This window comes from Thamnophis elegans, chromosome 16, assembly GCF_009769535.1.
Source record: "Thamnophis elegans isolate rThaEle1 chromosome 16, rThaEle1.pri, whole genome shotgun sequence".
In the NCBI taxonomy this organism is placed as follows: Eukaryota; Metazoa; Chordata; class Lepidosauria; order Squamata; family Colubridae; genus Thamnophis; species Thamnophis elegans.
This window is the reverse complement of record NC_045556.1, coordinates 9,623,420-9,639,383: the sequence shown is the minus strand read 5'-3', so window position 1 is coordinate 9,639,383 and position 15,964 is coordinate 9,623,420. Positions and strand designations below refer to the sequence as shown.

Below are 15,964 nucleotides of genomic sequence, written 5' to 3'. Positions count from 1 at the left end.
GGTGGCAAGAAATAGTTGTAAACTCTAACCACGGAGTTTGCGGTGGTGCGATGGTTAGAGTGCAGTACTGCAGGCTACTTCTGCTGACTGCTGATTGCCAGCAGTTCGGCGGATCAAATTTCACCAGGCTCAAGGTTGACTCAGCCTTCCGTCCTTCCGAGGTGGGTAAAATGAGGACCCAGATTGTTGGGGGCAAATATGCTGACTCTTTAAACTGCTTAGAGGGAGCTCTAAAAGCCTGTGAAGTGGTATATAAGTCTAAGTGCTATTGCTATTGCTAAAATGGGGCAAAACTCACGTAACAAATATCTCGCTTAGCAACATAATTTTGGGGCACCCTTGCGGTTGTAAGTCGAGGACTACCTGTATCACCAAGCCCACTGCATGAGATCGGCAGTGCATCTTTGCAAGAGTACCAGAGTCGAAGCTTCTGGCAGATCCTCGTTCTTTCACAAATGTAAACATTTCTATCCGGACAACACAATGGGAATTGAGCCCCTCCATAGGATTCAAGGTTTCCTCGCACCCAGGCATGCAACCCCCTCTCACCCCCTTTTATCTGCGCCCTAAAACGAACTGTCATCCTTTGGAGGCAAAAATAAAAATGCTACCGTTGGACCCAGAGGCTGACATTCAGCTCACTGCTTCTTTTAACCAACAGACGTCCTCGAGACATTTCCCCCCCCCCCGGATATTTGTGCAAGAGGCAAGGCAAATGCATACATAGTTAAAACGTTCACATTTTGTGGGAAGACTACGCAGCATGGCAGTCTAAAAACAACCCCCTCACTTTCATCATTATTAATTTCAAGTATTTTTTGTTTCGTTTTGTTCACGGATCTGCTTCCTCCCTAAGTACTCTAAACCAGCTCTTTTGAAGTGGCCGTCAACTCCCCATCCTTTTTTTTTTGTGCTACGTCTCTCCTCCTCTCCCAACACACAAGAGATGCAGTGGCCAGCCCTTCCTCTCTCTTTTAACGCATCGGGCAAGCGGAGTCTTGCTGCGGGCCGGACAAAACCAGCCGATGGAGCAAAAAGAGCCTGTTTGCCCCCCAAAAAATTCGGTCCCCCCCACAATGCCCTTCGTGACAAGCGAGTCGGAGTCTTTCTTTCCATCTGTTTTGCACCATCTTCCCCCACCCCCAAGGTCTGGATGGATTGATTAGGCAAGTTTTAGTAACTGTATTTGTTCAGTGGTCTGACTGAAGGCGTCTGTGGGGCAAAAGAAGGTTTGGGTGGCACATCTGGCTTAAGAGAGGGCATCCTCTTTATCCCTGTCCGAGGAAGCGTCCCGTTGCTAGTGTAACTGCTTTGCCTAGACAAGGAAGGCTGTAGATGGACGCTGACCGGCGTCCCTTGGATGTAGTCCATCTTTGTGCCTCCGGTCGGAGTCATATACCCTCCCCGGTTAACGCTAGGCTGCCTGGAGAGCAGCATCCCGTTCGGGGAGTTTAAGTTTTTAGGAAGAGCGGATATGGAGTGCCTCTGGGAAGAATTCTTGTGGTAGCCCCTTTGTCTCTCCAAAGAGGTCATTGGCGCTGCCGGCGCATTGGGGACGTCAACCCGTTTTGTCGGGCTATTCCTCGGCAGGGTGGAAGGAGGAGAGTACAAAGACGCTTCCCGGTTGGGGACTTTGGGGGGCACCTCTGTCACGTTGCCCATGGAATCCAACATTAAAGTCTGGTGAGCCACCTGAAGGTCAGCCATGATGGCTTTGGAGTTGCTGGGGGCTTCGTTTAGATGTTTCAGGAAGTCATTCAAGGTGTTTCTGGAATCCACGGACCTCCTGTGGTCTCTTTTGCCTGAGGATTTAGTCAGTGGGTGGTCCACGTTGGGCATCTTTTTGTCCACTTTGTGCGCATTAGAATTGGAGAAGGACATGTTGTAGTCGTGGGTGGCGTTGGGAAGGACAATGGCGCTGGGGATGTGTCCGTGACTTAAAGGAGAATGGGGTGGAGGACTGGAGGGGAAAAACTGAGGACTCTTCAAGGGGGCTTCTTTCCTTGAAGAGCTGAGGTTGTTCTGGGCCTTCTCCATCTGGCTCTTCATCCCTTGTAAGGTCTTCTGCTGAAGCACAGGAGTCGATTCTGGGGTCGGAAGAGCTGCCAATTCTGGGGGTTGGGCCCTGTGGTCCACCATCAACATGGACTTCGTGTCCGCCGTCTGGGGCAGCTCTTTGCGACCCGTCAGCAAGTTGGAATAAAGTTTGGGCGAATCGATGTTCTGCTGGTACTCCTTCACTGGGCTATCGAAGAGGCCATTCAGCTTGGCAAAACTCCCGCTGGAATCCGTGCAGGATTGAGCCGACTCCGCGTCTTTGTGGATCTTCCTGGATTTTCTCACAAAAACGTCTCGGTAACAGTAAACAGCCACACCGGCAATAAACGCTCCCAGAAGGAAAGCCGCGAAGACACAGGTAATCAGGACGTTCATGTGCACCATTTGGTTGGAATCGCCCGACTGGACTTCCCACCTCACACCTATGACAAGCATACACACACAGGATGGACAGGTTAGAGAGGGTACTTTGGATGATCAAATCACGAGACAAACGTTTGCTATTTCGTGTTGCATCCCAAAGGCACCTAACCAAAACTTGCTGTCTTGAACGTTAACAGCCCTTTGAGCAGCATCAAGGAATTATATCACTCTTGACAAGGTCCTGATCCACAAGGAGCAGCCCTAGTATGTTCTAAGGGCCTATATGTGTTATATGTAACACCTGTGTCAATCCTTAAAGGTAAAGGTTCCCCTCACACATATGTGCTAGTCGTTCCTGACTCTAGCGGGTGATGCTCATCTCTGTTTCAAAGCTGAAGAGCCAGCACTGTCCGAAGACGTCTCCATGGTCATGAGGCCGGCATGACTAAATGCCAAAGGTACACGGAACACTGTTCCCTTCCCATCAAAGGAGGTCCCTATTTTTCTACTTGCATTTTTACATGCTTTCAAACTGCTAGGTTGGCACAAGCTGGGACAAATAACGGGAGCTCACTCTGTTACGCGGTGCTAGGGATTCGAACTGCCGACCTTTCTGATCGACAAGCTCAGCGTCTTAGCCATTGAGCCACCACATCCCTTACGGCTTAACATTTCTCTTCTCTTTCTCAGTCCAGACATCGCAGGTCCCGATTAAACATAAACTGGACAGGATCTAGCACAGCTTCCGTGTCTTCATGTTTATGGTTGAATGTACTGCAATGAATGGATTTTGAGAGGACTGGATATTCCCGCAACTGTGTCCAAGATATGCTAACTAAGCATATTTAAAGCTAATCTTTAGAAGTCAACTCATGGCTAGTCCTAGATTTATTGCTCTTGTGTGTGGTGGATTTTTCTTGGCGCGGAGTTGCACATAGACTTTGCAACAATATATTGTACCTCTATGAAAGAGTTGAGTGTATGCAATGAGTAGCAAAGTGCAGCTGCCCTGACGGTTTGTAAGAACAACCCTATTGTTCCTACCCCCTCTTGGTCAGCCTTCTACATTTTGGAGATGATATGCCTGATTGTTCAAGGAGGTCATGACTTTTGCACTTTTGGCCTGCTTTGGTGTCTCTACTTCTTCAGGAGTCCCGCGCTAACCCTAACAGTTGGGCCGTGAGATCAGCGAAAAGGCATGAGATATAGTGATGGTATAGATTGGCATTTCATTCTGAGCGGCAATGTGGCCATTCAACATTCTTTCTGAGCTGCTTCTTCTTCTTAGACGGCATGCAAAAACTGACTGTGGATATGACCCAATACATGTCCAAAGCAGGAAAACCAATAGACTGAGATACTCTTTAAAGAGAATACTTGTACTAAGAAGTATTCTATTTTTTGGAGTATAAGATGCTCCGAAGTATAAGACGCACCTAGCTTTTGGTGAGGAAAACAAGAAAAAAAATAATCTGCCTCTGCCTCCCAGCAATTTGCCTCCTTGCAGCAAACAGACCATTTCAGTTTCAGCACAGCCTGATTAGCACAAGCAGTTGATTGTTGGTTGGATTGGCCACCCAATGATCAGCTGTTTCAAGCTGCAGGGATTAGGGATTACCATAGCCAATTGCCGCCTCTGTGTGCCCCATTTTCGGCCTCCACATCCTGTTTTCAGACTCTGCATGTCCCATGTTCTGCCCGTTCCAGGTGGCAGGGATCGGAATAGGCAGAAAATGGGGTGCACAGAGGCCAAAAACGGGATGCGGAGGCTGAAAACAGGGAGCATGGAGGTGGCAATAGGCAATCCCTGAAGCCTGAAACAGCTGATAGTCGGGAGGCTGATCCAACTAACAATCAGCTGCTTGTGCTAATCAGGCTATGCTGAAGCTAAAAGAGACTGTTTGCTATTTGCTGCAAGGAGGCAAATTGCTGAGAGGCAGAGGCCAAAGGGTGGGGGCTGGTAGGTGGGCGGGGCTACATTCTGTGTATAAGACACACTCAAATTTTCACCCTCTTTTAGGGGGGGAAAGTGCGTCTTATACTCCAAAAAATCTGGTATTTCTGCTCTTTTGACTGCTTCGGTCTGGATTTCACGTCCATTATAGGCACATTTCTAAAGCTAAGGAGGAGTGAACTATTACCTAGTTAAAAATTTTCATTCTGGTGGGTAGTTTTCTCTGCTCTTAGTCCTCCAGCTAAAGGAGCATGATGGCTTGAGTGGATGGAACACTGGGCAGATGTTTAGCTAGGCAGTGTTTGAGACCCGAGAGCTGCAATGGGGTGGGCTTGAACTCTCGTCCTTCACTCCAGCTCCTGCCCGGGATGTGAAAGGAGCCTCCCACTGGACCTCCCCAGGGCATGTCACCGGCTAATCCTTTGAACCCAGAAGTGCTTTAGTGTTTCTGACATGAGTGTAACAAAGTCCTCTAACTTCCAGTAAAGCAACTATCACCAGGGAGAACTTCTGCCGAAGTAGAGGATCAAAACCCTGTTGTGAAGGCACATCACCGATGGCTCCCGTCCTTAGTCAGCAGGAGCATGGAGCACAATTGAAGGCTGATGTGAAGATCTCCTTCCACAACTACCTAGAGAACTTCTCAGAAGTAGACTTGGGTAAGCCTAGAGAGATTCTGCTCTGCGTTTGGACACAAGACGTGACTTCTTCTACACCTCTGGGTTGATCAGCTGGGAGAACTTGCCGAATGCGATATTCTGCCGATCTATTCTCATCCTGTCCTCAAGTCTCCTTTTAAGACACACAAATAGTAGCTGGTATGTTATTAACTTTAACAATTTCTGCTGGAAAATTGAGGTTAGAAGGTGTTATTCTGCCAGACGGCAATTAATAACTCATGGAAGGATTTCTCTCTCAGTTCCCTGCCTGACTCATAAATCAGAAATCAAATGCGGGAGAGGATTATGCAAATGTGTGTGTGTACGTGTGTGTGTGTGTGTGTGTGTGCGTGTGTGTGTGTGTGCCTCCTGCACCTCAAAAACAATAATAAGAAAATAGTTCAGAAGAAAATAAGACCCTGTCTTATTTTCGGGGAAACACAGTATATAGCATAATTTTTTCATTGCATCAATAGAGCTAGGGTTCTCTTCCCTCTCAATGTTTTGCAACTTTTTCTTAGATTATCTGCAGATTTAAAACAACAACAAAAAAGAACTATTTTATATTTTTATGGTTTAGGTTTGAATAAGAATTGCACATTAGGAATCTCATGCTGGTTTAGAGATGATTGATTAATGAAAAGATATTAGTTTCCCCTCCCCCCCCAAAAAATACAGAATGCCTCTAATTTAGTCTAGAAGAATAATTAAAATCGCAATTAACACACAATTATCGGCGCTTGCATGTTTTTCTGACAGCAGTTTTATTAATTGTTTGTTGTTAAGGCAGCCACAGACACCATTCTGGCCAGAAGATGTTAGTTTGGAAGAACACATCTACTTGTGTTATTCTAATGCCAGGAGGAAAACTTAAAATGAAGAGGAACATTATTCTTATTAGTGTTGTTGTTGTTGTTATTGGTTAGAGGCGAGGCTTTGAAGGAGAGTTAAATGTGCTCAGGGTTATTGATTTTAATGGCTTTGTCCGGAAGAAGGGGTGAGTTAAGGACAGAGAGGCCAACGACAGAAAGTGATAGCGAGAGCCCGTGATTAAATCCGGATAAAGATTTCAAAGGACACTCAAGCTATAAAACACCTGAAGCAAAGGAATTTCAGAAAGATTGAAAGGAAACCTGATACGTTCCAGGGACTATCAAAAGGCAAACAAGGTTCGGGTCATTTAAACAAGATGAAAATAGGGACAAATGCACGCAAATATGCAGTATCTACTAAGAGGTGTGCAAACATAAGGCAGTTCAGGCGAGCGGATAACCGAGACCTGGGTTTAAATATGGGCCTGCGGAAGAAACTGACAGTGACTTTAGACCTCTGTCCAAATCTTCGAAACAAAAGGAGCATATTGAGACGGTGGTCCTATTTTGCTTTGATAGCAATCCAGTGGCGCATCATCAAATTTCATGATTTGATGGTTCTGGGGTTAAAAGTAATCCCGTGACAGAAAGGTTATTTGAGGCAAAGCCTGTTCTACCACTTAACTGTGATTCCAAAATAGCTACCTTCTCTATTCTCTAGTAAAAGAAGGGTTGGGTTTTGAGCAGAATGTTAAGGTACTTCATTAAGTCAACTGCAGGTGTCTGTCTGTCTGTCTATCTGTCTCTTTTTCTCTCTTCTCTCTCTCTCTCTTCTTCTCTCTCTCCTCTCTCTCCTCTCTCTCCTCTTTTTGTCTCTGTCCTCCCTCTCTCTCCTCTCCTCTCTATCCTCTCTCCTCTCTCTCCTTTCTGTCTCTGTCCTCTCTCTCTCCTCTGTTATTCTCTCTCTTCTCTTCTCTCTCTCTTCTCTCTCTCTCTCTCTCTCACCCTCCCTCTCTCCCTCCGGTTCCCCTCCCTCTTTCTCAACTTAGGTAGAACAGGGATCTCCAAACTTGGCCACTTTTAAGACTTGTGGATTTCAACATCCAGAATTTCTCCAGCATGGCTGGCTGAGGAACTCTGAGAGTTGAAGTCCACAAGACTTAAAATTGCCGAGCTTGGAAATTCCTGATTTAGAAGATATACAGCTCTGTTCCTTCAAGCATCAGCATCCTACTTTAAGCTCATGCAGAAGTCTGAAAAGGATGCAGCTGTTTTTAGGTATCTTATGCTACACTAACATAAAACTCATAACACTTCTACTGATCTGTTTTAGAAGCAGTCATGGTGCCACTAAACAACAATAAACCTTGGCATATTGACAGATGGATAGAAATAAAACAACTGAGTTGGAAGGGACCTTGGAGGTCTTCTAGTCCAATGCTCTGCTTAGGCAGGAAACCCTACACCACTTCAGACAAATGATTATCCAACCTCTTCTTAAAAGCTTCCAGTGTTGGGGCATTCACAACTTCTGGAGGCAAGTTGTCCCACTGATTAATTGTTCTAACTATCAGGAAATTTCTCATTAGCTCTAAGTTCCTTCTCTTCTTGATTAGTTCCCACCCATTGCTTCTCGTCCTACCCTCAGGTCAGTGGTGGGCTTCAAACTTTTTTGGAACCTACTCTGTGGGTGTGGCCTCCTTTGTGGGAGTGGCTTGCCGGCCATGTGACCTGGTGGGAGTGGCTTGCTGGCCATGTGTTTTCTCTCTCTCTCTCTCTCTCTCTCTCTCTCTCCTTCCTTTTGTCTCTCTGTCCCTTTTTTCTTTTTTTCTTTCATCTCTCTCTCACTTTTTTTCTCTCTCTCTCTCTCTTTCCTTCCTTTTGTCTCTCTGTCCCTTTTTTCTTTTTTTCTTTCATCTCTCTCTCACTTTTTCTTTCTTTTTTCTTTTTTCTTTCTTTCTTCCTTTCTTTCTTTCTCTTTCTCTCTCTCTTTCTCTCTCTCTTTGTGTCAGTCAGTCAGTCAGTCAGTCAGTCTGTCTGTCTGTCTGTCTGTCGGTCTGTCTGTCTGTGTCAGTGGTGGGTTTCAAAATTTTTTGGAGCCTCTTCTGTAGGTGTGGCCTGCTTTCCGGGTCCACTGGTGGAACCTCTTCTAACCAGTTGGGTAGATTTGACGAACTGGTTCTACCGAATAGGTGCGAACTGGTAGGAACCCACCTCTGCCTCAGGTGCTTTGGAGAAGAACGAACAGGAGTTGGCTGACATGAGTTATGAAACCCATCTCTTGATTGGTTCCACATCCAGATCCACATTTCACCTTTCCAGGTCTTTTTTTGAGCCGCCTATCTCGCTCTGCCTTTGATTGACACACACACTGCATATCCATTGCGTGAGAGAGGCCCCAAACTATGGACCGAATCTTTGAAAATGGCTGAAGGTATCAGGTTTTCTTTCGACTGCAACAGATTCCCTGATTCGGCCTTACCCTTCGGAACCCCTGATAAAGGTTCAGAGTAATCAGAAGTGTTTGGGTCATCTTGAGCTACAAATTTCCGAGAGCCAGTCACTTTAGGTTTCCAGGAACCAATCACTTTGGGCGAGACAACAGGGATGCTCCCCACTGTGGTAATGGAAGCTGAGGATAGCATCATGTCTGTGGTGGCAAACAGATTTTTATTAATGTGCATTACAGTTGTTTCTCTTGCCTTTCCTCCCCTTTTCCCCACCACTCATCCCCTGCTGATTTTACTCAATGGCTGCTAAGTACTATTTAGTAGAGCAGAGGCCTTCAAACCTGGCAACTCGAAGACTTGTGGACTTCAACTCCCAGATTTCTTCTGGGAGTTGAAGTCCACAAGTCTTAAAAGTGGCCAAGTTTGGGGACCCCCTGATTCAAGAGGGAGATGTTTAAGGGGAATCTGTAGGAGGAAATGGATAGACAATCAAGCATGGGGCTGTCCTGGTGGATTAATCTCCAAATCAGATTAAAATGCAAGTTCAGTTCAATATAATCCAAGTTTCCAAGTTCAATAAAATGTGTATGCCGCCCACTCCCATCGGGACTCTGGGTGGCTCACAGCAAGACAAAGAAACAATTAAAATTTAAGAATAGAAAATACAATATTAAAATTCCACATCATCCATTCCATCTAAGCGGGGCTGGATATCAATCAACAGCCCCAGGCCTTCCGGAACAGCCAGGTCTTGACGGCTTTACGGAAGGCAGGGAGAGTGGTAAGGGTCCGGATCTCTGCGGGTAGATCGTTCCACAGGGCCGGCACAGCAACAGAGAAGGCCTGCCCCCGGGGAGCCGCCAACTGGCATTGTCCGGTTGACGGCACCCGGAGGAGGCCCAACCTGTGCGATCTTGTTGGTCGTTGGGAGGTAAACGGCAGGAGGCGGTCTCTCAGGTAGCCAGGTCCTAAACCATGTAGGGCTTTAAAAGTAACGACTAGCCCCTTGAAGCGTGTCCGGAGACCAATGGGGAGCCAGTGCAGCTCGTGGAGGATAGGTGTAACATGGGTGTATCTAGGTACACCCCATATCACTCACGCGGCTGCATTCTGGACCAACTGTAGTCTTTGAACACTCTTCAGGGGCAGCCCCATGTAGAGCGTGTTACAGTAATCGATTGGCCTTATTAGACCGCTTGAAACGAGATGGACAGATTGTATCGAGAGGCAAAAATCTAATTTATTTATCCATTTGGCTCCCTACTGTCAACTTCGGTTGGCACCTCCATCCTATCACGAGTGTTGTCCAAGCAGATGTCATAGTCTGAATTTCTCTAGGCTCAGCAAAAGCCCACATGGGAGTGGCCTCAAAAGAGTCCAAAGCTTATAGGCTACAAAACGTGACACCTAAAATCTATGGCATCATGTCCAAGGGAGACAATACATTCCATTTCCTTAAGGTCTTCATTCATTGTGGCTCCATGTCAAAAAAATCCAGGATAAGAGGCTGGATTGGGACGTGCGTCGAAATGCAAGCTAGCAAGGGATGGGTTTGGGTTCTTTTTAAAGCTCTGTGCATTGTTGATCCAATGCTCTTCTGCAACAGCTGAAGAGGGGGATTTATATGGGTAGAGGATGGGTTGGAGGGATTTGCAAATTTAATTAATTTGGGCATGTTAGAGAGAAATAATCCTCTAACCTAAGATCCTGTAGTGGGAGTAGTGAGAATAACCTCACGACTGAAGCAACAGATAAGAGACATTTGAGCCCAGAGCAGAAATGCGGTTTGAGAAAGCAACTCAGAATGACAACTCCACAGTTTTATTTAGGATAAAGGCAGGCCAGAGGGAGGCACATTCAGAGTTGCAAGACTACTGTAGTAACCCAATCATGAAAGTAGTTTTAATATTCATGATTTTGGGCCTGAGTTAGGCCTACTTTGTAGGGCCACGGGCCCCATTCTTTTGGGGCCCGGGGACCAGTTCTGTGGGGGGAGGTTTTTCCGTGGATTGGAGAGGGCGTGGTTACATTCCATGGATGGGACTTCGCTTGTTTTCTGGCATGCCGTGACCCAGTGAAGGGGTGGGCTGCTAGGGGTTCGCAGGGGTTTGGGAGAACCACTAGCTAAGATTATGTGCTGTTCAGAAAACCCCCCCAAATCCCACTCCTGGCTGGCCCCGCCCCTCTACACCTCCCAGGAGTCCTCACGCAGCCCGTTTTAGATAAGTGCAGAATACGCACGGAGGCTCGGGGAGGGTGAAAAATGGGCATACTGGAAGTTTGAGAAGACTGCAAACGGTCCCGTTTCCCATCTCCAGAGGGCTCCCGGAGCCTGGGGAGGCTGTTTTTGCTCTCCGGAGGCTCAACAAAAGCCTCCGGAGCCCGGAGAGGGCAAAAACGCTCCCCTGCTGTGGTGCATGAAGCCAACTAGGCTACATCCCCCATGGCCATGCCCACCCAGCAACCGGGCAGCAACCCTTGCTAAAATTTTTGAAGCCCACCCCTGCCTAGTGCCGCTCCAGGAATCAGTGGGCTGGGGACCTCTGTTGTCGGGCTACCATGTCATGGGATTATTTTGGTCCCTGAACTCAAATTAGACATTACAGTGTCAAAACGAGACAAGTTTTGTTAAAACCTGCAGAGCATCTTGTCTTAATACGTGTAAAAAGTTTAAAGATACGCTTAGAATGGGATGTTTAGGGTGGGTGCTTTATATATGCTTAATGTATGGTTAATTAAATAAATTAGCTGAGCTTGTCAATCATTCCAATAGCAGTTCTGGACTAATCCAGAAAAGAATCATTGATTTCTGGGCTGGTGTGAATGCATTCCCAGTAGCTCAAAAGACCCTACGTAACCCTATCATAAAAGTAGTTTTAATACTCATAGAAAATCTATATTCTCTACAATTTTTGTTCTGAAGAAGAAGAAAAGGAAAACACATGTGCAACTTCGGAAGTTATAATGCTAAGTATAATTATCAGCACAAACACATTCTTATCACTGGAGAAATCAAGGCAATTCAAACAGAGAAATACACATTTTGGAAAATGCGTATTTGAGGTAAAGGAACTGGGAGATATAGGAAAAATAAAGAAAGGCAGAATCAGGCAGGCATCCATTTATTGAATTATGACAAGGAGGTGGTTAGCATTCAAAAAATGTATGACTGGGTGGAAGGTGGAAAGAGTAGGCGAGAAAATCTCATCCATGTCGATCAGATTTGTGGGTGAATAGAAAGAAGGACCTCAATTAATAATGAGCTGTTAAACATGCAGCTATATGAGGTGAAAAGTATTGAGTGAGCCAAAACCGACTGGCTTTATCTTGTCCATCAGTGGGGATATGATTAAAAGCAGAAAAGCAAAAATATGAATTAAAAAAAGTAAAAGATTGCCAACTGCACCCAAAGGAACGAAAAGAGAGAAAGGGGGGGGGGGAGGGAAAGAAAGAAAGAAAGAAAGAAAGAAAGAAAGAAAGAAAGAAAGAAGCAAGGAAAGAAAGAAAGAGCTGAAAATATTCGAACTGAAGGAAAGAAAAGCTTCATTAATTGGGGGGAAGGAAAAAAATGATTGGAAAAAACTAACCAGATGTTGGATCGCCAAATATTTTGTAATCTGGTGTAGTTGTAGTAGGCAAAATTTCTAAAAGAATTAAAGGAACACGTAATCAGTGAAAAGTAACCAAAAAGGAAAAGCAAAAGATTTTCAAAGCCTGAGCAACGGAAAAATCAGAAAATCAAAAGACAATCGGCTACCCAAAAGGGAGGGGAAAAAAACAGGCCAGGAAAAAAATTAAAAAGGATTCAATTTAATCATAAAGTGGCTGTGGACCTTCACGAACCAGCGTGATGGTTTGGGGGGTGGGGGGGGGGAGACGGATCGGTCGAAGAAATCCACCACCCGAGATCAAACAGCTTTCAGTTTAAAGGGAGGGCAAGTGCTCAGTGCCATTAAATAAGGATCTTCCACACCACCGTGTGGCTCACAAACCAAACCATGCTGCATTCTCAAGCGGGCATCCGAGAGGGAGGCGCTTACCGTGGCAATCCCCCAGGTGGGCAGTGTTGCCGTACTCCACGTCTTGCTCATACCCTCCAATGCTGTGGTTGTATGAAACAAACAAAGACAACCTGCAATTAACAGCATTAGTTGGGGAATCCAAGGAGGGATGGAACATCATCAACACCATCAATTGAAACAAACACAAGAACTGCAACGTGAATCGAGGGGTGGGAATCAGCCGGTTCGAACTGGTTCGGGAGAACCGGATGCTAATTTTACAACTGGTTCGCCGAACTGCCAGTTGAAAGGACTGGTTGGCCCCGCCCATCCCTCCCCTCCCAGGAGTCTCCAAGTAGCCCTTTTTGGATGTAGGCAAGTGCAGGGCACATGTGAAGGCTCTGGGAGGGTGAAAAACGAGTCTCCCGGAAGTTCTGGAAATCCAGAAATGAGCCTGTTTCCAGCCTCTGAAGGGCCTCCGGAGTCTGGGGGAGGCCATTTTCACCCTCCCAGAGGCTCGAGAAAAGGCTCTGGAGCCTGGGGAGGGCAAAAAACAGGCCTTCCGGAAGTCTGGAAACCTCCAGAAATGAGCCTGTTTCCAACCTCTGGAAGGCCATTTCCCCCCTCCCAGAGGATCGACAAAAGCCTCCGGAGCCAGGGATGTGTGTGAAAATGCCGCCCAACCATAGTATACAGAGGTCAAGTAGGCCATGCCCACCATGGCCACACCTACCCAGCAACCGGGGCAGAGAACCGGTTGCTAAAATTTTTGAATCCCACCCCTGAACGTGATATCTATGCATGTATCTATGTATACGCAGATAATTCTCAATTGACAAAAATTGATCTTTCAAAGTTGCAACGGACTTGACAAAGATGACTCATGACTTGTATGCACTATTTATTTATTTACAATATAATAGTGGAGTTGGAAGGGACCTTGGAGGTCTTCTAGTCCAACCCCCTGCCTAGGCAGGAAACCCTATACCGTTTCAGACAGATGGCTATTCAACACCGTCTTAAAAACTTTCAGTGTTGGGCCATTCACAACTTCTGGAGGGAAGTTGTTCCACTGATTAATTGTTCTAGCTGTCAGGAAATGTCTCCGTAGCTCTAAGTTGCTTCTCTCCTTGATTAGTTTCCACCCACTGCTTCCTGTCCTACCCTAATAGTTTAGTAGATAGTCTTCTAGATCAGCATTCGCTGGCTGGGGAATTCTGGGAGTTGAAGTCCGGACATCTTCAAGTTGCCAAGGTTGAGAAACACTGTTCTAGATCATGAGCCATACTGTGTTGAATGGTCTTCTTGACCGTGATCCATGCAAAGATGAGTGGTTGCTTCCCATGCTTCCTAAGATACATACTGGCACACAGTCCACAGCTAATGGATGCAGGCCATCTCTAGCGAGCCTTTGGTGTTAGCTCACAGCTGCTCTTCCTATTTTGTCGCCCTCGCCCCGAGGATTTTCTCATTAAACCACGACCCAAATGACCAACAATTAAACTATTGAACGGAGCGTCTGACCTTTGAGCTCTTTCCTGACAAAGCAGCACCACAAAACATCTTTCTGTCTACCACCACGGAAGACAGGGAGAACTTCCAGTCTGGAGAAAAGAAGCCCTCCTCCCCATCCATCATCATTTACTGTGGCGCAATAATGGGATGGAAAATGATGGAGATCAGGTCAGAGAAAGGGCAGGGATGGAGGGACGGTTTTGGACAAGGGCAGCCATAAATGACAGGCTGTTCTGAAGCAAATGTGAATTAGAATAGAATAACAGAGTTGGAAGGGACCTTGGAGGTCTTCTAGTCCAACCCCCTGCTTAGGCAGGAAATCCTACATCACTTCAGACAAATGGTTGTCCAATCTCTTCTTAAAAACTTCCAGTGTTGGGGCATTCACAACTTCTGGAGGCAAGTCGTTCCACTAGTTAATTGTTCTAACTGTCAGGAAATTTCTCCTCAGTTCTAAGTTGCTTCTCTCCTTGATTAGTTTCCTCCCATTACTTCTTGTCCTGCCCTCAGGTGCTTTGGAGAATAGCTTAAGTCCCTCTACTTTGTGGCAACCCCTGAGATATTGGAAGACTGCTATCATGTCTCCCCTAGTCCTTCTTTTCATTAAACTAGACATACCCAATTTCAGCAACCATTCTTTATCTGTTTTAGCCTCCAGTCCCCTAATCATTAATGTCATTGTCAATTTTAATTGGGTTTGAGATATTCTATTTAATTTTTTTAAACTTTTGTATTATGTGTTTCTTTTAATATTGTACACCGCCCTGAGTCCTTGGGAGAAGGGCGGCATATAAATCTAATAAACCTAAATCTAAACCTAATCATCTTTGTTGCTCTTCTCTGCACTCTTTCTAGAGTCTCAACATCTTTTTTATATTGTGGCAACCAAAACTAGATGCAGTATTCCAAGCGTGGCCTTACCAAGGCATTATAAAGGGTATTAACTCTTCACGCGATCTTGATTCTCTCCCTCTGTTGATGCAGCCTTTAAGACTGTTGTTCACATTTCCCGGATTTAAATTTCCAAAGGTCTCTCCTCACTGTGGGTAACTGGATATTGGACTACCTAAATGCTGGAATTGTTCCCCCAAAAACTGAACTTCAGGTAATATACAAACTGCAGGTAATCTAGCCCTGTGTTGCCATCTTTGTTTTCATGAAAACTTGAATAAAAAAACCCATAAACATTACATTAAAAATGAACAGCATCCTGGAGTTTTAAAAAAGGAACAGACGGGAGCAAGAATAGCTTTAAATTAGGGAAGAAGGGAGTATATAATCAGGCATGAATGGAGCTTGCCACAGTTCCCATGGAAAGAAATCTGTGCCAAGGATGGTTTCTCTGCCACCACTTGGGTCTTAATTAAAGATGGATCTAGTGTAAGTGAAGGTAGCTCTGAAAAAAGTCTCACTAGAAACTTTGTTTAAGGGTTTAAACGCTTATTCTACCACATTAATGTTTAAGATATTTTATGGAGCAGAATGTGATTTTGATAGTGTGGTGTACTGGTGGAAATGCTTGCCTTCCACTTGGAAGGCTGAGAGTTCAATCCTAGGTAGCAGCAGATGTTTCTCTCCTAAGGCACAAAGAAAAGGTATCTGCTGTGAACTCCCCATAGGTGTCAGGAAGGGCATCCATCTAGTAAACTCTCAGCTCCATCCAACTGCCCTGACTCTACCCCAAATCAGGGGATTACAGAGTTGTAAAAGGGCGCTTAATGTCATGCTGGTAACCTTTTGTGCAGCGATGTAAAACTCAACAATAAAATGGCTCTACTTACAACATGCTTGCTCTCACTCTCCCGCAGGATCCGTGGGCCAACCAGCCACAGTAAGGGTCCCGAGAAGCAATGCAGGTCCTACAGCAAAACCAAGTGAGATGTGAGTCATCCATTGTCCCGATCGACTGGCAGAACCAATAGCATGGAGTTATACAGATGCCTTACTTTTTACATGATCCATGACGCTCACAACGACTGAGGGGAATTCTAACGATGCAGCTGGAGAACGCAATGAACAACGCATGGTGCTCTTTGTCCAGTTGCAGAGACACAACTTTTTTGTCCTCTTCACCATCCCCATTACATCTGTGGGAGACAGAAATTTTAAGATCTTTATTTTGGGGGTATCCAGTTGTTGATGCTTATCATCT

At 45.7% G+C, this 15,964-nt stretch overlaps 1 protein-coding gene across 6 annotated transcripts in view; it reads right to left on the bottom strand.

Annotated features, from left to right (window-relative positions):
* Positions 1-301: 301 nt before the first annotated feature.
* SEMA6D (semaphorin 6D) overlaps positions 302-15,964 on the bottom strand; it is a 90,384-nt gene continuing 74,721 nt past the window's right edge. The window contains exons 15-20 of one of the 6 annotated variants that reach the window (XM_032233606.1): positions 15,759-15,899; positions 15,594-15,671; positions 12,337-12,428; positions 11,884-11,940; positions 8,329-8,496; positions 302-2,480 (exon numbers count right to left, since the gene is read on the bottom strand). In XM_032233606.1, coding sequence (XP_032089497.1) covers positions 1,174-2,480; positions 8,329-8,496; positions 11,884-11,940; positions 12,337-12,428; positions 15,594-15,671; positions 15,759-15,899 — 1,843 coding nt within the window. In that variant the 3' untranslated portion in view covers positions 302-1,173. The remainder of the gene's footprint in view (positions 2,481-8,328; positions 8,497-11,883; positions 11,941-12,336; positions 12,429-15,593; positions 15,672-15,758; positions 15,900-15,964) is intronic. The other 5 variants (XM_032233608.1, XM_032233609.1, XM_032233610.1 and 2 more) reach the window with 5 other exon arrangements.